Raw genomic sequence first — 22136 nt, 5'->3', positions numbered from 1 at the left:
TGACCCAGATATGGAATGGACACCTCCGCAAGTAGAATGAAAATATCAAGTATACTTTCACTCTCGCTATAGGAACGTCCTCCTTGCCATTCAACGACAGCGGTCGGGTGCACGGCCTCCGGAGAACAACAGCGACCTGCCACTATGCGGAGGAGAACGAAAGATAAATGAGTTTGTTCCGCATGGCACGGAAAACAGAGAGAGCGAGAAAGAGAAAAAAAAAAGAAACGAAAAGCCACGCCTAATGGAAACGGTGGTGGCTTGAGCGCATGCGCACGCACGAACGTACGAACGGGAACATTTACCTGCTTACCCTTTTTCTCAATTTCCATCTTCCTACGCGGTGGCAGAAAGAAAAAAAAGAAGCAAGAATATGTAAGACACTCGCACTGGTGGTCACCAAAACCACACGAGAAACCTCAAACACGCCGCGTACTGTACCGTGCATGTTCGCGCTCGCCTGTCGTGAGCCCCGTGCACGTGTATGTTTATGTCAAGCGGCGCTACCCTTTCTCGGGCAGGAATTAAGCGTTCGTGCCTTGTCGCCACCTCGCCGACATCGCTGGTTTGGAACGCTTGCCAAAAGAAAATAAGAAAAGACTGAAAGTCACTGCGGTCCAGCTAGGCTCCGCCCTTCGGGACATTGGTTGGCGCGCCATATCGGCCCCGATTCGTTCGTCATTCGTAGCGGAGGGAGCTGCGGCGCAAAAAAATTTCCCCAGAAGCGAAGCCGTGGGAGCGTTCGCTGCATTTCTCAGCACGTTCGAATCAGACGGACTCGAGTGCCCGAGGCGTTGGAAAACCTCCGCACCCCGCGGGAACCATATAAGGACCACGGCGTGCCGGACGAAGGGACACCTGTATCATGAAGCTTTTTCCGGTGAGTCGGACTGTTCAACCCTGGCGAGTGTTTCGTCTCTTTCGTGTGTTGGTGTAGGCTTTTCATTGATCGTAATTGCAAGGTCGAATGATCTTAGTGCTGAATGAAAGCTTGTTAGCCCTAGTGAAGCGGTAGCAATCGTTTCTTTTATTGTCATGTCGGTTGAGTTCTTTCTGCTCGAAATGCAAAGCCGAGAAGTCTTGCTGATCGCTGAAAGCTCATTCCCACTATTGAAGCGGTATCAAGCGTTTCATTCATTGTCATGTCGGTAGTCTTTTTATTGGTTTTAAATATAAATTCAAGAAGTCTTATTTGTCCATGTAAACTTACTTCAGTGAGTTTGCCGGTAATTGTGGCAAGTGGCACGCTTCTTGGCATACAATTTTTATTGGCGGTCAATATAAACTTAACAGATGTGATCCTGTTTGTATTACTTACTGCTGTCAGTGAGTCGGTTGTCTACGAGTGTTAGCGTGTTGGTAGGCTTTTCACTGACTGTAAATACGAAGTCGAAAAATCTTTTTATCTTAGTAATGCTTGTAAACATGTTTCCGCGAGTCAATCAGTAATGACAGCTGGATTTTTTTTTTGTGGTAGTCAATACGGAGCTAACCAAAACCTCACCCCTGTTGTATGCTTGTTGCTGTGAGTGAGCTGGTAAGTATTGCAAGCCTATCATTTGTTAGCATAGATGTCGGTAAATTTCTTGTTGTAAATGCAAGGTCGAGAAATCTTAGCAGTTCTTGTTGTAGGCTTATCGCCGTGATTTAGTCATCAATTACTTAAAGCGTGTGCTTCGTTAGCATGTTGAAATACTTTATATTGAATCCAAATTGAAATTTGGCAAATATTGGCCGTCAGTGTGACATAGTGCACCGTTAATCATTCTTTTTTTAGTATGTCAGTAGACTTTCATTGCCGATCAATAGAAAGTGGAGAGTTCGCTGTGAGATTATACCTGCGAGTGGGCCGTCAATTTCTGCAACGAGTTCTTTATTTGTATACAGGAGAGTTTTCACTCGCAAGTAATATTCAGGATTCGGTCGAGGGACATTATTGCTACGCACTTTCGAGTATCGAGGCGGGTCTGATGTTTGTGAGGTAGCATGGTATGCAGTGAAAAATTGCTTGATGTCATCTTTGTTTCTTTTCGTGGAAAAAATCACCACGTTTACGAGGCCGTAGTGAGATGTGGAGGTCCATTTGGTTTGGAGGCAGAGGGCTGCTCTGCACACCATGGCAACATTGTCGCTATGACTATTTATAGCAGCATGCGTGTACCGAGAATCGCTTCCATCTCGTCGCTTGCTTTTCGTTTCGTAGTCACCGACTATATCTGCCAAAAAGGAAAGGTACAAATATGAAACATGCTCTAGTGCAGAAAATTAATTAATAAAAGCGCTGCCGCTATATAGTGACGAAGCCCGTACCGTGAACAATAGTATACAGTGTTTTCATTCGCCTTGCTTATCGGAGATTTTCATAGGAAGGCTTTTTGGGGTTCTAATAAGCAAGCTTGACCTCACCGTACATAACACCCGTTCTGTTTTCCATTGAAGTTTTCACGACAGGGCAGTGCCACCAAAATACCTGCATCATTATGAAGGACTTCAGTTTTCACTCACACACAAGGTAGCTTAATTAGCAATAAGGTGTCACGCTGCTAAGGCCGAGGACGCGGGTTCGATTCCGGGCTACGGCGACCGCATTTTGATAGGGGCGAAATGCAAGGGCAGCCATGTACTTAAATTCATGTGCGCGGTAAGGAACCCCAAATTTTCAAAATTAACTTGAGTCCCCTGATACGGTCCGCCTCTTAACCATATCGTGACTGCGGAAATTAAAGTAGCAGCGACCTTTGTTAGCCGTCTTCACAGGGGTCATCTACAAAATGTAAATATTACCATGATTACGTTGTCACTTTTAGAAATCATTGTAGTATTATGACCATCGCACTTTGAACACCTCAGGCTTATACTACGTGTCGATGTGGGCTCTTACTCTCGTAACTATGTTTCGCCAACTAGCTCATCAAGAAATACTTCGAGTGTATCCTATCTGTGACGTGCTATCCTTCTTGGCGCAATACTTAACGCAGTGCCGCAGAAGGTGACGTTTTCGAGTGAAGTTTAAGTTGACACTAAAGTGAATCAAAATCGCTTCAGGCTGACGCATTATTTGTTCGGAGCTCTTTATTTTCGTCAACTGCGTGATCACATGTTCACTATTGCAAGAGCCAATGAGGGCAAAGCTCTGTCTTTTTTAAATTTCGTACCGAAGCCCCAACAATGCTAAGTGAGTATGACAATTTTCCTCGTATCCTTTTCGTATTCCGACCACTTTGACTCCACAAAAGTTCCCTAAACCTGATGTGGTAATAACTGTCTGACCTGCTTCGAAGTCAATGGAATATGTGTTTATCGATAAATAATTAAACAGGCCCTTACAGACACCTCCAAAGTATATGATATCACAGCGAGCTGGTCAACGTGAACATTCCACCACATTGCGTGCTTCTGCGAAACTGATTTGACCTTTTTTATTTTTGCGTCTTATCTGGCTTATCAAGCATCTTTGGCAAAAGTAGCGTGCTTGATATGGTCGAAGGGTATTTTTCCAATACAGCTGAAATAATGTTTTTTTTTGCCATGGTGTCCCTATCTCACTGTGCAGCCTTCTTCACGCGGAATTTTATGTTCTCGTTTTCTTTTTTTCTTTAAATTTTGCTATCCAACCACCACAGACACTGTCCGGACTGTTGCTGTTGCTGATAACGAGCAGCGTTGCGTTCAAGACGAAGAAGCTCCTGGCACTAACCGCACTGAGCCACGCGGGTTTGGGCGGCCTCGGAGGGCTCGGCCTTCTAGGGCTAGCCGGTCTCCATCACCATGGACACTACGGTGGACACTATGGCCACGGAGGACACTACGGTCACGGCGGATACTATGGTCATGGTTACGGCCATGGCTACGGCCACGGTTACGGCTACGGCTATGGATGGCCTTCTTACGGATACGGCTACGGATACGGATGGCCAGGTTACGGAGGCTACGGTGGTTACGGATGGTGGTGAAAGCTGGTACGTTTCGAGCCAAGATCGTTATGAAGGACCGTAAAAACGCGATACCTAATTAGAGCGTCGAGATCGGACCACTGGCTCATATCGAATTCTAAACAGTGCGAAAGACTAGACAAATAAAGACAGCAAGTGATGAGGCACATTTTCTGGAACACTTTGCAGGCTTTGAGATCGAGCGTGTGTGGCAGTGTAATTCCGAGTATACCAAGGTATACTTGTTAAAGTATACCTTGTTAAAAACTTTCGCTTCTCTTTAATAATAATGAGGGTTGCAAAATAATAAGCACTATATTTACGTATGCAACAGAACAGTTCAAATAGATTCAATACTTTGAATAGATACGTTAGCATTGTTGTGCCGAGCGGCGCCTTTGTTGTGTATAGACGCGCAAGTGTGTGCAAAGTGAAATGTCTAGAACACCGTGGTCCAGACGCAGATCAAGTTTTCTTTTGTAAGCAACTTCATAAGTTGTGTTAGCCCAGTTATTTAGCTTATACACTTAGAGCTAAAGCAAAGTGCGTTTCGCAACGAAGTATATTTTCTGTTATAAGGATAACACGTGTCCTATACGCGTCACGATAGGTTGCTTAGCCCCGCCAAGGGGCTGGGTGCTTCATTCCTGCCATACATTTTTGGCGTAACACTTCGCACTCTGACTGCGACCGAATTTCACAGCTTAGCATATGTCCCGCATCTGTACATGATACACTATAAACGATAATGTGTACGATTCTCAAATCATAAATGTGTCTATGATTTTAGATTTTGCCTTGTTGACTGTTGTGCATTTGTTACTCTTGTTGAGATTTACACGAAACTTATAATAAAAAAAAGGGATGATGCGAGCGATTAGTAGTGTTCACTAATACTCCTACCAAGTGCGTTTGTTCGAGACAGAGCAAAAGGGCATAAACAGACTTACGGAATTAAGAAAGAAAAGCTGTCATACGCTTCTAAAAAAAAATTGAGGAAGAAAAATTGCAGTCGATAATGGTATAAACAAAGGGTTGTGTTACCACAAACGGGGCGCGACCTTGTTTCCCGTTTGCTTCAGTTCTCTGAACACAATAAAGCTAAACGCGATTTGTACATTCGGACTCGACGTAGCAGGTGCAATAGTGGGTACTGCTGATAAAAAAAAAAAGGTATTTTAAGTTGCAGTTCAGCTTCACAACTGAGTTTCTTTCCCTTTCAGTGCTCTGTGAATGTTCGACGACTGTGGAAGATCGAAAAAGCGAAGTCGTCTGTAAATAGCAAAACTTCTCTATCGCTCAATAAAACAGGCGAACGAAGCCGACAAGCTTTGAAATGTTTGAATGACGGCTACGAATTACGGACTATCACGGGTTGACTTCTACCGACTGCCACTGAATGATAGTGTGAATTGTAACCTGCAAACTCTCAAAGTCATGAAAAAAATCCCGTGTTGTTGTGTGCAAACTGGAGCGACTCGTTTTATAGACGGCAATGAAGACCTCTCTCTTCGCGACCTCCTCTCTTAGCTGCTTGGCAGTATAGGATGCAACACCTTACTGACAAGCAGATTGCCCGTGTTCTGTTCCGCCTTGAACCCGGGAATTTTATTCTTTGCATCCATCGTTATTTTTTTATTTTTTTTTTGCTCACGGGCAACGCCGATCTTTCGCATTCAACGCCGTCGAAGCAGACACCGACGCTGGAGTTTCTGCGCAACGGGCTCTCTAACACTATCGCATTAAAACGTCAGGCAATCCCGGACATATCATAGGCGAGCTTGGCTGGCTGATGGTAAAGAGAGCGTAGGAGCAAAAAGCTTCGTGAATTGATCCTATGAAGCACGATCTTAAGTTTCGTGAATTGGGCGCCAGTTTCGATGCCCACATCATGGCAACATGATGTGGGCATCGAAAAAAGAAACAAAAACTAAAAATTGTCACAAATATTGAAGAATTTAGTGTAAAAATACATAAAAAACTGTACAATGAGCCAAAAAAAAGTGCCAAAGTGCCAAAAATTTGCGCTTTGAACGTTTTAAGCTTCAGTTTCAACAGTTCAGGTGCTTTTCTATCGCACATTCACACACACACAAACAACTGCCTAGACATTTGAGCTAAACCATTTGTAGAAGCGGGCCTCGATTTCGGGACGTTCCTGTACGGGCCACAAAAAATGAAGAAAAAATAAGAAAGCGACCGGAAGGCTGCATAATGCGACCTTCTTGCAATCTCAGCTGTAGTAATGGCTTTAGTACTGTTCAAAGAATCTCTCGGCCTCTATCGGCGCCTACAGTTTCCACACTAATCTTCAGCCGGGCTTAGTCTTAAGAATCCAGGTGCCGCTGACAGTCGCGACACTGCGCTGTATCTGCGAGCTTTCCTTTAGCAAAGTACAATAGCGAGTCATGTTCTTTCTAAGCTCTTCCCGTCGCATGTCGGTCAACACTGGTCGCCTGGCAGACCCACAAAAACATTTTGACGCAGAGCGACCTATACTATCGATTCTCGAAGCGTTCCCCTCGTGTCCGGTGCTCATTCGTAGGAAACGCCTCGCTCTCGCACGGCGGTCACACCATCTTGGAACACGCTGCCAGTCTTGCCGTCCTTACCACCTTACCCCTCCACGAACATTTGTCTTTGCTAATACAACTAAATGCATGACTCTTTTGCGACCCAATGGAAACCAAATCTCTCGTTCACTTGCACTTCTTCCGCTTCACTTTCTTGCTTTTCTTGACCGTCTTCGCCTTGCGTCTGGTCTTGCGTTCCGGCGATTCGCTTGACGACGAAGACGACGTATAGTCGCTCGAGAGCTTTCTCTTTGACTTCGTTTTCGACGAAGCAGCTTTGGCTCCAAGCGACGCTTTCGATCCTTTCTTGCCGGTTGAAGTGCTCTTCTTCTTCGAAGACTTCTTCGCTTTAGTAAAGCCGGTGCTGGACTTCCTCGAGCCGTCCCTCTTCGCAACTGGGCTCCGGCGAGTCCTCTTCTTTCTCTTCTTGGTTTTGGTGCGCTTCGCCGGTGGGGAATCGTACGACGTAGACGACTCACTGTCGTCGTCGTCCTCTTCCTCCGAAGACGTCCGGGCGCGACGTCTCGACTTACGGGCGGCGGCCCTGCGTTTGGAAAGCATGCTTTGCTGTGCATAAGAATGTTATGGTAGACGTACAGCGATTTAACCACATCTAAATCGTCGTGAAGTGTGCATGCGTTCAAGGCCAATGTTGTATTTGGACAATTGTTATGGTCGCCATAAGCTCCAAATGTGGCCCATACCTCTGTAAACGAGCCCGATGCCCATAGTTTAGAAGCTCAGCACCACAGAGACAGAGCCATCAAGGAGAGACAGCTGCACTGCTGCTGGCGGCGTTCATCGCATTAGCGTTCCCAGACGCCCTAAGCGTAACGCGAAGCCTTGATATTTTAAATCCTTCGTCTTGGAGCAAGACTTCCAATCATTCTTGCGCTAGTTTCTTGTTGCAAGAATTGATCGCCAGCATAGATCTATTTACAAATATATGCGGGGTCTTAGCAAATTTGTACTGGACATAAAACCTGGCCTGTAACGTCAAAGCGGTTGTTGAGAAAGCTACTGGAGGAAATATTGTTTACCATTTCGAGTATTATAACTTATTAACGGCTTTCCATTAGTTAAGGTCTTCTACAGCCTTAGAATTGAAGCTTTCTCCTCGCTCTCGTGCAAGCCGGCCTGCTGTAGAGTGAAATATATCGGGCGATGATCGCTTGTACATGTAACCCACAAGAAAATATTACTTGAATTATCGTGAATCTCTGCCCTAGTAGCACGCTCCCATTGAGAAAACGCCCTTTTGCTATCAATTCACTCATGTGCGTTTAGACCTTAGCCTGTGGCTTCATATTCGGAAACCTTGTCAGAATAGTGATAAATAGCAGCTCGAACTTACTTTCGCGACATCCTAGCAGTGTCTGCCTTCGTCTTCTTCTTAAGTGACTTCTTTCGATCCTTCTCAGGCTTCTTCTTCTTCTTCTTCTTGGGCTTCTTCACTAACTGGTAGTAGGTGCTTGACTCGCTGCAACCGGTTTCGTCACCAGAGTCCTCCGATTGCGTCGACACCCTTTGCGGCGACCGACGTTTCTTCTTAGTTTTCGCACCCTTGCGTCGTTTCTTCGCTGTAAAAATCTCGGGCTCTTCTTCGACATTGTTAGAACGAGGGCTATTATTTGCCGAATCCCCTTCCTTTGTCTGCGACTCACTACGAATTTCACCTTCCGACAGTTCACTGGCACAATCCTCCTTATCACTGGTGGAATTCAACGGCTGCTGCGAGTCTGTCGCCCCGTTTTCGGTCACTTCGTTCTGAACTGGGCTCGAGTTGTCTGTCGTGTTGTTTTCAGGTGGGGCTTCGATTCGACCCGTCGTGGGGACGGAATCGACGGCAGCAGGCGGCTCGCTGTCCGGCTTTTTCGTGAGTGCCTGTCCCGCAGCCCGATCGTCCTCGACCGGTTCCTTATGCGCGCTTTTTTTGTTGCCGTGAGCCAACCTAAAATGTCGGATGTTCGCAAAGTTGATAACTGGTTTCTTTATAGTATTCCAGTCTTTAACGACGGTAACGACTCTTGTCTTTTCTTTTGCTTTCCTTTTTTCCGAGGGCTGCTTGCCTTCCGTTACATAGTCTGCGGCTTCTCTGGCGGACGCACCGTTGGTCTCTTCAGGTGAGGCCAATGCATTAATTTTTTTGATCTTGATCTTTTTTGCAAGAATGGATTTGGACTTAGCTAGCCTTCGCTTTAACTTGTTAAATGTTGTATCGGTGACAGGACTCTTTGCCTTATCTGCAACGCCGGAGTTCGAGTCTTTCGGACATGGACCTCCTTCTGTGGCTGTGGAACCATGGTCGTCTAAAGTTGGCGAGCGATCAGTCTTGGGAGAATCTTGCTTCGAAAAGGGGGGTACCGGAATGTCTGTCCTGGTATCTTCTGTCGTCAAAGCTTGCTTTTTAGACTCTCTTCCTTTCGTCTCAAGGGCTGGAGAGTGACGATCCTTCTGGGGCGGTCTTTCCGGCGATTCAGTTTCCGCCACACGAGACCATTTGGAATCGTCCTTCGCGGCAGCCTCCTTCGTCCCCGTTTCAGGAGACCGCAAAGGCTCGGATGCTGCCTTTTTTTCGGATTTGTCTGGAGATAGCTTCAATGCATCTGACTTGCGTGGAGTGCGCGACCGGCGCTCGCTATCTCCGCTACGTCGTCGGTGACCATGGTGGTGTCTTGGCCGGGAGCGGCTCCGGGACCGGGAGTGGCTGCGGCGCCTTCCCCGACCTCGTGACTTGTCGGAGTAGCGGCTGCAGCATGAGCAGCTGCGCGACCGGCTGCGCGAACTGCTGCAAGAACGCGAGCAGCTGCTGCTGTACCGGCTTCCCGAGCAGGACCTGGAAGACCTGCGTCGCGAGGACCGCGAACGCGACTTGCGGTGCGGCTTCGAGCGGGACTTCCGGGAGCGACGTCTGTACGCCGATCGGGACCTCGAACGTGACCTGGACCGGGAGGTAGACGAGCGCCTGCTGCTGCAGTAGTCGGAGCTGTAGGACCTCCGGCTACTACGGCTTCGGCTGCGGCTTCTGCTACGGCTTCGGCTACGGCTTCGGCTACGACTGCGGCTACTGCTGCTGCGGCTGTCCGACCGAGACGACCTGGGCGAGTAACTGTGAGCCCTGGTGGAGGCCAGGTCTAGACGAGACGTCGACTGCTTCGTCTGCTGCTGGGCGACGTCGAGTCGCGACCAGTCGCCCGGCATCTGCGACTTCTCGAGGCTGGCGGCGAGCTCTGTGATCTTGCGGCGCATGTCCAGTATGGCGTTGTGCAGCCGGCCGCTCGAGTGGTTGGCTACCCGTTGCTCGTTGTCGTCGAGGCCGATGCAGAGCTGGCACTCCTCGCAGATGTTCTGCTTCTGCTCCTTGACTGGTTCGTTGGACTTGCGGTCCAGCACCCTGGGAGGAAGGAGGCGGTGCGCCGAGGCGGTACCGAGGAGTGATGCCTTAGACAGCAACAGACACGCTTCACACGAATATGGGAAGCGTTTACCGTTTATTTGTCGTTATATGCAAGCAGTTTAAATTGGACACACTAGACTGATCGCTATGCAGTTCTTGTTGAAAGAAGAGGAATTAAGATGACTTATGTTCACCAGGTGCTCTAATGAAACGTTCCGTATGTCATTCCGACAATTTCACATGTTTCCTTGCGGAATCCATATGAAGTCCATATATTTGCCATATACTTCCATACGAATCTTACGGAAACATGAAATCATTGGAATGGCATAACGAGTGTTTCAGGAGGGCGATTACGCGTCATGCATCGCGTTAAGCTAGATGTTTTGGAACAAACACAACTTTTTTCTTAGAGAAGTATGTTGCAACAGTATGCGATGTTACTTCGTGGAGCTTAGAGCTCTTTGCTACCCAAGCATGCCGATGTATTTACTTGTACGCAGGCGATCTTGTAAACGTATGTCCACCCGTCGTGTCAGGCGCGAACTCTTCACTACCCAATTTGTTTTTCACCCAGGTACAGACGTTTAGTTTGGTACATCACAGCAAGCAACATATAAAAGTGACAGACAAACAAGGCAAATTATTTGGTATGGTTAGGTTCACAGCAAGCACCGACATGCAATTTGCACACATAAAAATATGGTCAGTAGAGAGGAACACACAACCACTTCAAACAGACCCCAGGAAACTGCCTCTACTTACAGTCTTGGGCAAAGGAAAAAAAAAGTATCATGCAACGCTGACGGACATGTACTTACTCAGTTATTCAAGTTTTCTCGGTAAAAAAGACCTGAGGTTAATTCTTTCAATCAGATCGCTAGATAAGAAGCAGTGATTAGGTACCGTGAGCACAAAATTTGTCATACAAACCCCTAAGCACACGGCTATCTTTCATGGAGTGTCATACTTACCGAGGTCCACAGCAAGGGCCTACACGTGACAAGATCAATACGTGTTTTACAGTCATACGATCATTAGGAACGTCCTCGGAATACATACAATACAATAGGTAAGCATAGCTTAGACAGTGCTTAGACACAAGATCGTGGTCAACCATCGTTTAACGATAGCAACAGCAGACAGCTGCAAATGCGATACTGCTCGGGTGATTTTCTTTCGTATTCACGTTATACAAGTTCAGGCCTTACCCTTGGCTTTTGTAAATTAATGTATGCTCACTTCAATATGATGTGTCGTGTATGCAATACAAGTTGCTCTTCAACGTAAAAAGTGCCTGCAACTATTCTTCCTCCATGTAATGACCACCAAAAAAGTGGTTGACCAGATGACTAACTGTGCTTAAAACCATCCCAATTTGGCAATTGGATGGATCATTCGGTGTCGCCTGCGTGCTTCGTGTATGAGCGCTGTTACCTTCCTTCCTGTTTTTCTTTGAAAACAATTAACTAACCACGCCATTTGTCGACCACACTGGATGTTCTGGAAGGCCCGACGCTGGTTAAGGGACACAAGAACTATACATACAGCAAAGACATATGTTAGTGGGACAGTAATCGTATTACTGCTTGAAATGAGTCGAGTGGTTTTAATATTTACTCTCGAAGAGATCGTTTTTGTTGTCTAAAGAGAATCGAATGCTCACGAAGCAAAGATAAACACAGGAGAGTGTCTTCAACTCTTGGCCGCAATTGATACATTTTCGTTAATTACGGGTAAAGCAAAAATGAAATGAAACAATTATCACGTAACACTTCAGGGCTGCTAAAGAATGATTCGTATTGTCCGTAGCTTGCATACATCACTGAGCAACATAAAGGGGCACACGTAAGATGCTTTAAGGGGATGTTCAGTCTAAGCACACGATCCCTGTAAAAAGGTTTTATGATACTGTTACAGGAAAACCAGTGTTACATAATGACGTGCCAAGTCCGGAGCCACGGCCTGAAAGTATTCTTTTCTTAGCGTTCATTCTCGCACATCTCACAACTGTACGATACGTACACGGCTCCCTATGCTGGCGGGTAAAGAAGGGACGTTCCCAGTGTCTCGCTCTCATTTGTGTGACTAAGAACGATATGTGGGCGGTTCAACGCTCAAGTTCAACCTATGCGACTCGAGTTGTTCTGAACGCTGTGGTTATCATCTGTTCACAAAGCTCGGCGCCCGGCCTTTTCGTAGTCAACACTTAATTCCTGTTTTACAAAACTTGCACAAAAGTAACATGCATGTGGATGCCTCGAAGCGAGCGGATAGCGTTCACAGATGGCCCGTGGGGATTCAGCCAGTGGGGACAACAATTGGTTTCATCATCAATTACTCTTAGAGGCGTGTGCGTACTGTACCCCACTGAATGCCAGAGCCCCGTGTACTTAGATTTAGGTGCGCGTTAAAGAACCCAGGCAACCGAAATTTCCGGAGCCTTCTATTGCAGCATGCCTCATAGTCTTATCGTAGTTCTTGCCGTAAAACCCGTGAAATTATTACATCTCACTGAAAAGGACATGCTGGCGCAAATGGCGGAGACCATCTAAATTGTGTTATATCGCCTCCTATGACTGCCAGTGCAACCTGCCCCTAAGTGGATGTCGAAACGGCACGTCGAGCAATGACTCACAGAGCAGCGGAAGAAAATCCCAGAGGTCATGCCTTAAAATATTGCGATCGTCAGAAGTGATTGCGGAAGCACGAAAGACGTCATGGTCGCCATATTTTGGACGCCCTCCTCGAGGACACGTAGCTGTGTACGCTTTGCACTTTGCGGTTCACCGTGGTTTAGCGTCGGACACTCTCGGATACCTTGTGTTTGGTTTCAGCTACTAGATAAGTGGACGCGGTTAGCAGTTCTCAGGCCCCTAGCCACCGCGGTGGTACCGCGGTAACTGTGCTCGGCCGCTGAGCCGAAGGTCGCGGGTTCGATCCCGTCCGCGGCGGTCGTATTTGGATCGACGCGAAATGTTAGAGGCCCGCGCACTTATACTTAGATGCATTTTAAAAAGCCCCAGCAGGTCGAAATTTCAGGAGCCCTCAACTACGGCCTGCCTCATAATCATATCATGGTTATGGCACGTGAAAACCCCAGATATTATTGTGAATAATTCTCAGGCTTGATCGCGCGCAGCGATGCCACAGCGTTTTGCTTCGGAGCCTGTCTCACGCATGCAGCAGGCAACGTTCGCAGAACCCACGTTGAAAGAAGTCTCACCTCTCGAGTCTGTTTCGGCGTCGCTTGAGTCGTTCGACCTCCTTGATGACGGCGAGCGCCTCCTGAACCTTGCCCTTGTTGCCGAGTTCTTCGGCCTCGACGAGCTTCTTGTCGACCAAGTCACCGTATGACTTCAGCGTGGCCTCCTTGTCGCCGTGGCGATTGTTGCGAGCCGTCGACTGGCACCGCGTCAGGCGACCCTTCTTGGCCCGGTCCAGAATCTCGCACGAACGAATCACCTGCAAAGACAAGTTCAGTGAGGGTACGATGACGACCCCGAGAAAACCGAAAACCCTGTGCGATTCCTGGTACCAACGCTCATACGATATAGACATCGGAAATAAATACACGCACCCTCATCGTAATCATCATCCTCATAATAATAACGATAATCCTAATCTGTGGCCATTTCAGGACGAATGCCTCTACCAGTGATCTCCAATTTTCCCGGTCTTGCGCGATCTGATTGTATTTTACGCTTGTGAACCTCATGATTTCATCACCCCAACTACCTCAACTACCCTCGGCTGCATTTTCCTTACATTAATGTCTATTCCGTCTCTCACTGACCACGGGTCGTCTACGAATTACGTCAGTGCCCCTTGGACCATCCTACTTTCAATGAGTCACAGACCTCAGCAAGGTAAAAAGCTGGTAAGGTATAATGCTCTACACTGACACTTGGGCCGTCCCAATACTAATCACAAACTTCGCAAGCTTACAGACTTGCATAAAGCACACTCAAGTAGTCGTGTTTAGATTCGACGGCAAATGGAGTCTTACTTGTCCAGCCTTCTGAACTCTGGTTCATTGCTACTCACGCGAACTCAAGAATCACACACTGCATACGATCTCGCGTTGACTTGTCGAGAGCCAGACACGTGCGAATTATTCTGACGTAGCTGCTATTAGGCGCTAATACCGCTCAGTGGTAGGCTACAAAAACCACATAAGATCGGAAAAATTAAGGAGCAGAGTCGCCTATCCACCCTACCTTCGAAGAAGGATAACGCGCTACCTCTTAAATGAATCAAGTTTGCTTTTCGCCGGATGACCGTTTCGCTCGCACGAGCACATATTTACACTAGCCGATGCTTCACGAAACTGCCTGGGCCTTATATTGCGCGCGGTGTACTGCGCTTCTGTCGATGCCCAAAGAAGATGAAATATTATGAGCGTGGAGCGCAATTATTGGATCGCGCCAGGCTCTGCGCAGCTGTCCTATAGAACAGCAGCGCGCTGAAAGGGCTTTCAAAACGGCGCAGCGGTTAGAAGTGAAGAGCAAGAGAGAGAAGAGAAGAAAGGCAACGCGTTTCGAACTTGCTTACAGCCGAGGATCACAGCCGACACGAAGACGAACGAAGACGAAGTGGACTAGACGGCCAGAAAGAAAACTTTCTTGAGTGTTCGCGTGCGTCCTTCGTGCCTACTCGGAATGATACTAGACGAAGCGGTGCGAGTCTCGCCGTGTGCAGTATAGTTGCAACTATTTATGTTGCTGCTTTCTACATTAAGACGAAAGCGTTAAATGCCTCACAAACCCGAAAGGTGACCATCGGTGGCGTCGGCTTAACACGAACGGCTAAAGAAGTCACGTAATCAGAGATTACGTCATCACGGCGTCACAGATCGCTGAAATTTTTATGACTTGACTCTGGACCAGGATTTGGGGACATATCTCTCGTCGGTGACTGCGGTGGCCTGCCGTAACTGAATGGGAAATAGGCAAAAAATCATATCTGACAAAAAAGTTATCAAAAACGACTCGCGGTTCTATACAGTAGATACTTATTTGAACATTCTGTTAAAATTACAGCGTCGCACTAAAAACCGCGTTGCTTCCCAGAGCGTTAAAGATTTTACAATGGGGTTCCATGTGTTTCTCATGGGCGGTGTTAAATTGTCCTGGGAAGCCTACACGCTTTGTAGTGCGACACTGCAATTTTACCAAAACATTCCAGCAGGTATCTACTGTATAGAACCCCGAGTCGTTTTTGATAGCTTGCTTTTTTCAAGAGACGATTTTTTTTCGCCCATTTCCCATTCAGTTATGGCAGGACGCCGTTGCTACCGCCGAAAGATGGCGCCACGCACAAATGTCCCCAAATCCTGGAAATGGGGGCGTCATATATTACGTCATATGGTGACGTCCTCATATGACGTCGCTTGGTCAAGGGTGGTCCGATCGCGGAGGAGGTGTAACACTACCTGAGATGCTGAAAGTTTCGGGGAGGGGGGCGGGGGAGTCAATACAATCGAATAAAATAAATAAGAGAAGCAGAACAACATGGATTTCACCTTCGAATAGTCTTAGGGGAAGGCTTAAGGCACCATGCGAGTTTTGTAAGGGAAACTGCTAATATCCCTTTCAAATTTTCCAGCCACTGCTAACGCACATGCTTAACATATTTGCACAACCCATCATTCATTCATTCATTCATTCATTCATTCATTCATTCATTCATTCATTCATTCATTCATTCATTCATTCATATCTGAAAGTGCCCATGAACAGCTTCTTAAGGGGGTACTTTTGACACCCAAGAAAAACCGAAAAAACTAAACAAAAGAAAAAGATACTGGTACAGTAATGCAGTAAAAAGAAAGAGTTCATCAAATAGAGATATGAAAAGCAAGCACAAGAGATGAAAATGTCAAGATCATACAGCAGCGTATTTAGTTGCTTCACGACATTGGCAATAACAATTGAGGAACAAACTGAATTCCCAAGGAAATAGCGGTGCATCTCTCTTGGTTACAGAAAAAGGAAACGGACTCGTGCAGCCATTCAGAACCGCAGCCTGATTTTCTGGGAAGTTCTTTTACCGGTCGTTTCTGAATTTCAGTTTCTTGTAGTTAAACGACGCACTTCAATACGTTAACAGTGCATAGTGTGATTGGCCCGTTCAATATCGTACCAAATGATGTTCACTACTTCTTGTTTTTCAAACGCATACTTTGTATGCCTTTATCTGCACACTTAACATGCTCGCACACACGCAGGCTATGCTGTCTTACCCTTCGGTTTTAAAAAATTGAGACACCGCGCATGCGCGGTACCATGGTTCGAACACGTGATAAATTATCGCGGTAAATCGCGGTAAATTTAGAGTACTCGACACCCTTATGGGAAGTATGCGGGTTTCAACACGACATGCATATCCCACTACTTCAAGGGACACTAAAGACAAATAAAAATTTATGTCCGAGTGAAAGGCGAATGCTTGATAACGTATAAAATACCAGTATTATACACAGCAGTGCTTTAATAATCGATAAATTAAGGTAAACGTAGGAGAGGCTTTGCGCCACCAGTGGGACATTCTGGAACTATTCCGATGATGCAATAGGGCCTCACTACAATTAATCACAAGTACTTAAACCACCCACGACGCGTTACAACGGTTCAGTGCATTACAAGATGGAATAACATGCAACTCATGCGTTTATGAGTCATTCATGCAAAACAGAACGTTGCGTTAGCCCTCGGAACGACGCACGTTCTGTTTTCGCTGGGCTGTCCTCCGCTGAAGCCCCTTGCTCCGTTGCGCCGCAGCGCCGGCTGTCGGGCGGTAAAGTAAAATGTGGGCATGGCTACGTCAGAAGGCCGTTCTCGTAGGCGGGCGGTTTGAATTGCGTTAACGGTACGCGGACCACGAAAGCGTGATTTTCTTCCAATCCAAGCATTTACGTAGCACGAGACAAGCGTTACGAGGTTTCTGGAACGCTATTTCAGCAATACACGTTGACATGTTATTTGTCTTTAGTATCCCTTTAAGAAGGATGGCTTCTTTGTAAATGTGGTACTATCTGTAGTTAGAAGCTTGTTTAGGCCTATCATGGTGCAGAATTCATAACGTCACCGCGAGCTTGTACATGAATTTCGTGTAGAAGTGAACTACGTATCATATAATTTCGACGAAATTGACGGAGATTCATATGGCCTAGCAAAATCACTCGACCGATCGGAAGTGAACTTAATTTTTCAGCTGACGCTTTGGTTGCAGCGCGAGAAAATCTTAACAGAGACAAAATGGTAACTAAGACTTAACGCTTTCAGTCCTGGATTTTTTATTTTTGTCAGAGACCTTTTTTTGTGCGTATTTTCCCAATGGTTAGGACCTCAGAAGACCAAAAACGAAAAATTGAGCCAGTGGTGCAAGTATTTATTGATTAATAAACATGGAGTCAAATTAGGTCATCAGGGCTCAGTGGTTGTGAAATGAGAAAAATGGCTTCCTTCTTTCTGCTACTTACTAGCGTACACAAAATGTGAACCAACGTCTTATCTCTTAGTGTGATACTCCTTGAAACAGCTTCGCTACGACGTCCCGAAAACGGCGCTTAGCCGCCTCACCTGACCCGCCTCGGCGTCACCCATGACTTCAGTCATGCTTCTTCTTTGTCGCTCCCAGCTCCGCAAACATGCCAAAACTTTGACGTAAATCACAGTGGGGATCATTGAAGAATTACTTCCCCAATAATCAGCAGTATCGGTTTCATTTCCGAGGTGCTAGGGAAAACGTTGTGTGGTGGTGTCGATTGACACCGCCAGAGCCGAAAGGGTTAAGCGTGTACTAGGTGTTCAAGCGATTCTAAAATGTAATCTTTTCTCTAGAAAGATTAGTTTTTTTTTTAGAATCTCTCGAAGTTTCATAATTTTTTACCTTTTTCGTGAAGCTAAAATAAACTCGGTTGCCTGTGCAAGCCCAATTCGTGAACAGAAAATGATAAACTTGGCTTCTGAACGAAAAGTTTGAAAATGTTCATAAAATATTTGTCTTAGTACATTCCTTCTGTGCATAATTTGCTGCATGTTGAACGCGTATCATGATCTGTTTGCTCTCTCGTAAGTAGCAATATGCGTATTTCCGTCAGCGAACTCTTAAAAAAATTAAAACGTCGAATATTTTACCGGCGTTCCACGTGAAATTAAAAAGAAAAAGCTTTTACTTCAACGAACATTCCCAACAGTTCGGTGGTATCCCCGTGAAAGTATAAGTTTCTTTATTTTTTACATCTTTCAAAATTTATTTTTTAATTTGCATGCGCAACCACATCTAAGTTCGGAAAAGAAGGAAACGCTTGGTGCTTGTGGACTGCGTGTTCGATTCCCAATACGAAAATTTTAGTTTTGAAAGCTTTTAGGCACAAATCCTAAGCAAAAAAGCGGTCTTTGTGTTCGAAAACAAAACCAGAAATTTGCGAAACAATAGTTTTGACAAGTAGACGGCGCTTGAGAGTAATGGCTCTGATGATTTAGATTTCAGAAGTAGATTTGAAACAATTTGCTTCGAAAAAGCAGCGTTTGCATTATCAAATTTTGCTATATGTTTACCATTCTTATCCAAAATCCTGAATATTCACTTTGAGAACGTAAAAAAGAAAAAAAAAGTTTTGCGCAGCTCGCACTGAGTCGCGCGAGTCTGGGGCAGAGCAGAACAGAGCTGGTCGGCACTCGGCTGGTCCTGGCTTGGCTTGGCTACGCACACGTGCATTCACACGCCGATGCACGTGATCACATTATATATCACGAGTATTGGCTAGGTATCGATCGGTTTCGATTGGGAATCGAGTGGCAATCACAGCACCAAGTAGCTTAATTACCTTATTTAGCTAAGTAAGGTATATCGCTTAACTGGCCTAATTTAAATATTCGAGGCTTGGTCTAGATTAGGTTGCATCTCAAGCCAGCCTAGTCTTAATTATAGGCTGATTAACTTACTTGCCTAATTTGCATATTCGACGCTTGCACTCGATTAGCTTGAATCCCAAGTCAGTCTGGGTTTAATTAGCTGATTATTTCAATTAGCAGATGCTAGGCTCAGTTTTAGCCTTAATTAGGCTTAGCTTGGGTAATATTGCCGAGTTGGACATGACTGGGCACACCAGAATCTCAACGCACCTTAATTAGGACTAATTATGATGACTTAACTCGATTATGCTGAGCTAATTAGGTATTACCATGCTCAACTAGACCTCATTAGGATTGACCATGAATAAATGAACTAGGCACAGCTATGCTTAACTTGGCTTGACGCGGCAGCGCCGGCATGATGATAATTGACCATGAATAAATGAACTAGGCACAGCTATGCTTAACTTGGCTTGACGCGGCCGCGCCGGCATGATGGTAATTTCTACATCACGAACCGGACAGACGACGGACATGACAGCTCTGCTGTTGAATAGGGAGATCATTTTCACCGCAAAAAGTAGCAAAAGTGGCAACCAGGTTTGTTATCTGTGTCTGCTTTACGCCTGCAAATAAAGAATGGAATAACAGCAACGTTGTATACTCTATGCGGTGTGGTAGAGACAGGCCCACGGCCCACGAGCAGTCATATCGACAAAAAAATTTTTTTTTGTTGTTGTTGATCAGCTTAGTTACCAACAGTAAAATATTTGAAGCAAATTCGCGGCTGAGTGGCAGTTCTTCACAGCTGTTTGTGGCGCAAGCCTGAAGAAAACGAAGTTGAGGAAGAAGAAGTTTCAGCGATGAACGGAAAAATACCGCGCCTGCATCTTTGAATTAACCGTCCTCCGTGGCTAATAGAATCGTCAGTATGTACCATTTAGAAGGCTCAACTGATATCAACGGCAACGGTTCCTTGGTCGCAGCATTCGCCGTCTATACGGCAAAGCAAATCACGACTGCGAAGTGAGTAAAGACGCGCTCATGTGCATAATTAGTGCGCCGCTCTAACAAGCGATCTTCTTCCATTGCACGTTTAATTTCATGAGCTTCGTGTATCACTTCCCGGTACCGTAGCCGCCAGTCGACGTCTCGAAGCGGCGACAAGAGTTGATCTCCAGTCTACGGACGCCGTGCGAGACCAATCGCGAAAAGGAGACCGCGCTCACCTTTTGAAGATAGGTGAGCACCGTGAGCTCGTAGAATCGGTGCTGTCCCGGCCGGTACAACCTAGAGCTGTTCTCGAAGTCTGCCTTCAGCGCGTAGTTGTGTATCTTGGAGCAGGGCCCCATGGCCATCTTGGTTCCGGCAAGGGCGTCGTGCGGGCACAGGCCGAGCAGGAAGCAGCGGCACACCTTGGGGTCCGAGTAGTGGAGCGAGTTCTTGACGCCGTCCCATCCGGTGCCCATGAGCTCGTCCAGCTTCTGACGCATGTGGTCCTTGGCGGTCATGGCGACTCGTTGGTCCGCGGCGACGTATAGGGCGGCGACTTGTTGCTGGACGGGAGCCGATAGACTCCGCCGCGGAGGCCGGCTAGAGGACGCGGCTTCGTACAGAGAGAAGAGGACGATGGCCGGCACAGTGTTCGAAGAGCCTGCTGCTCGCCAGCTGAAACAGTGGACGTCTGAGAGCGCGCTACATGGCAGGCCGATGGGCCACGCGCTCTGCCGCGAGCTCTTGTTGCCTCTTCTTCTTTCTGTCGCGTCGAACGAATTAGACAGAAAAAAAGTGCCGTAGACGAACAAGATTGCGCGTGCGAACAAAGTTACGTTTGGAGGCTGTCATTTAGGTTCAGGCCACAGGTCGTTCTCGTTGTTGTAATCGCCAAAAAAAAAAGCTGGAAACAACATATTGTTTTAACTTTTCTTCGAAACGCCATCGAGGCGTTCCGAAGGTCACGCTGTTAGAGTTACAAACTGTAACTTAATGATTAAGTTTGATTGAGTTCCGTCAATAGTGGGTATGATTCATTTACGCATGGTTGCTATTTTTTTTATTATTTCCTTTTGTTCTCTTCGGTTCTCTTCAAAAGGACAGACTGATGGGCTAGTTGGTAGTAAAAAACTCACGCAGTAGCGATGTGTTCCGTCTTGTTCTTTCGTCCTCCATGTGGTTCTTTGCACCCCTGCATGAATTTGGTTCTCTCGTTATTTATCTGAAATTTTCGTTACCTCCGACGCTGTCGATTCTCCCCCGTGGATATAAGCCATGCGTTGTAGCGACAAGTACAGCGACCGAAACGTACGCGCAGTGGTCAGAAATGTCGAGTATATTTCATTGCGATACCAATTATGGGTACACTGAAGACGCCTTTCTTTCTTTGCCGTCGCCGTTGGCGTTGATGTCGCCGTGAGGTTCCGTGTAAATTCCAAGGCGAGGACATAGCCCCGCGCGACGTATGGTCCGTGCGAGTGAAAGCGTGCGAAGGCAGCCGACGATTGCGGCTCAAGAGGAGACGGAACGGGCCCGCTATCTTCCGTCGCGCGAAAGGCCCATGGGATGTCCCGTAAGGTGGACTGCGTGGCTTCGACAAGAACTGCATACATTCAGCGCCCGGCCGTGGTCACCCTATCTTGACAGGAATCAGCAGAGAGAGATGGAGACTTAGCCTTATTTCATGTCCTTGCTGAGGTCAAGGGAAGCAGGCGCCGGTAGAATAGACCCACCGGAGCCCCCTTCCTTAGGCAGCAGTCAGACCTTGAGTCTTGGTGGCGTCTTCGATTGTAGAGTTGCTGTTATACTATTCGCATTGACAATGATAACTAAAACCAGTCAGTAGCTAGTGTACTTTTTTCTGCGGTCGGCTGCTTATGCCACCGACATTTCCTTCGCGCTTGTCATCCTGTTGTCTATACGGGTAACTACCCATTCTCTGGCATTGACCAAGGTGAGCGCATAAACAAGGGGCCGAATTGTGATGCGAAAGTGCTGAAATGGCACACATTGCATCAAACTAGGCTTAACATCATAAAAAATGCCAAGCGCATTAATACAATAAAAGCACAAAATATGAAGGTATACCGACGATGTGGGTGCGCTTTGAAGACGCGGACAGGGAAGAGACAGGACACACACTGGTATATCTTCGTAGAGATGCTCTTACACCACAATGGCTCGAAAGAAGAGGTCCCAACCAAACTATATGTCATCAGCGCGCTGCTCTTTTTACGACAAAATCTTCGTGGATTCGGTCCAACCCGCCGTGATGGCTTAGCAGGTAAAATACCACACTGCTAAGCTCGAGGACTTCGGTTCGATTTCCGGTCATGACGCCTGCATTTCCACGAGAGCGAAATGCAAGAACAGCCGTTTA

At 46.6% G+C, this 22136-nt stretch overlaps 1 protein-coding gene and 1 long non-coding RNA gene across 2 annotated transcripts; one reads left to right on the top strand and one right to left on the bottom strand.

The window, feature by feature from the left end:
* The first annotated feature begins 635 nt into the window (after nucleotides 1-635).
* On the top strand, nucleotides 636-5289 carry LOC119372674 (uncharacterized). Its single transcript, XR_005179626.2, has 3 exons — nucleotides 636-880; nucleotides 3624-3959; nucleotides 5156-5289. It is a non-coding gene; the product is annotated as an uncharacterized LOC119372674 (long non-coding RNA).
* Nucleotides 5290-6631: 1342 nt separating this feature from the next.
* Nucleotides 6632-20346, bottom strand: LOC119406462 (serine/arginine repetitive matrix protein 5). Its single transcript, XM_037673209.2, has 4 exons — nucleotides 19993-20346; nucleotides 13129-13367; nucleotides 7860-9899; nucleotides 6632-7049 (listed from the first exon to the last, which is right to left on the bottom strand). Exons 1-4 carry the CDS (start codon nucleotides 20272-20274, stop codon nucleotides 6632-6634), a joined length of 2979 nt encoding a protein of 992 aa, XP_037529137.1. The 5' UTR covers nucleotides 20275-20346.
* Nucleotides 20347-22136: the final 1790 nt, after the last annotated feature.

This window comes from Rhipicephalus sanguineus, chromosome 10, assembly GCF_013339695.2.
Source record: "Rhipicephalus sanguineus isolate Rsan-2018 chromosome 10, BIME_Rsan_1.4, whole genome shotgun sequence".
Taxonomy (NCBI): Eukaryota; Metazoa; Arthropoda; class Arachnida; order Ixodida; family Ixodidae; genus Rhipicephalus; species Rhipicephalus sanguineus.
The sequence above is the reverse complement of the archived record's forward strand: the minus strand, read 5'-3'. Positions and strand labels throughout refer to the sequence as shown.

Bases quoted from the DNA above. Each gene is read 5' to 3' on its own strand.
- LOC119406462 (XM_037673209.2), bottom strand. From the start codon at position 20,274: ATGACCGCCAAGGACCACATGCGTCAGAAGCTGGACGAGCTCATGGGC. The intron at 13,368-19,992 runs GTGAGCGCGGTC...TTGTCTTTGCAG, and splicing joins TGCTCACCTATCTTCAAAAG to GTGATTCGTTCGTGCGAGAT. The intron at 9,900-13,128 runs GTGAGACTTCTT...CCTTCCTCCCAG, and splicing joins CGCCGAAACAGACTCGAGAG to GGTGCTGGACCGCAAGTCCA.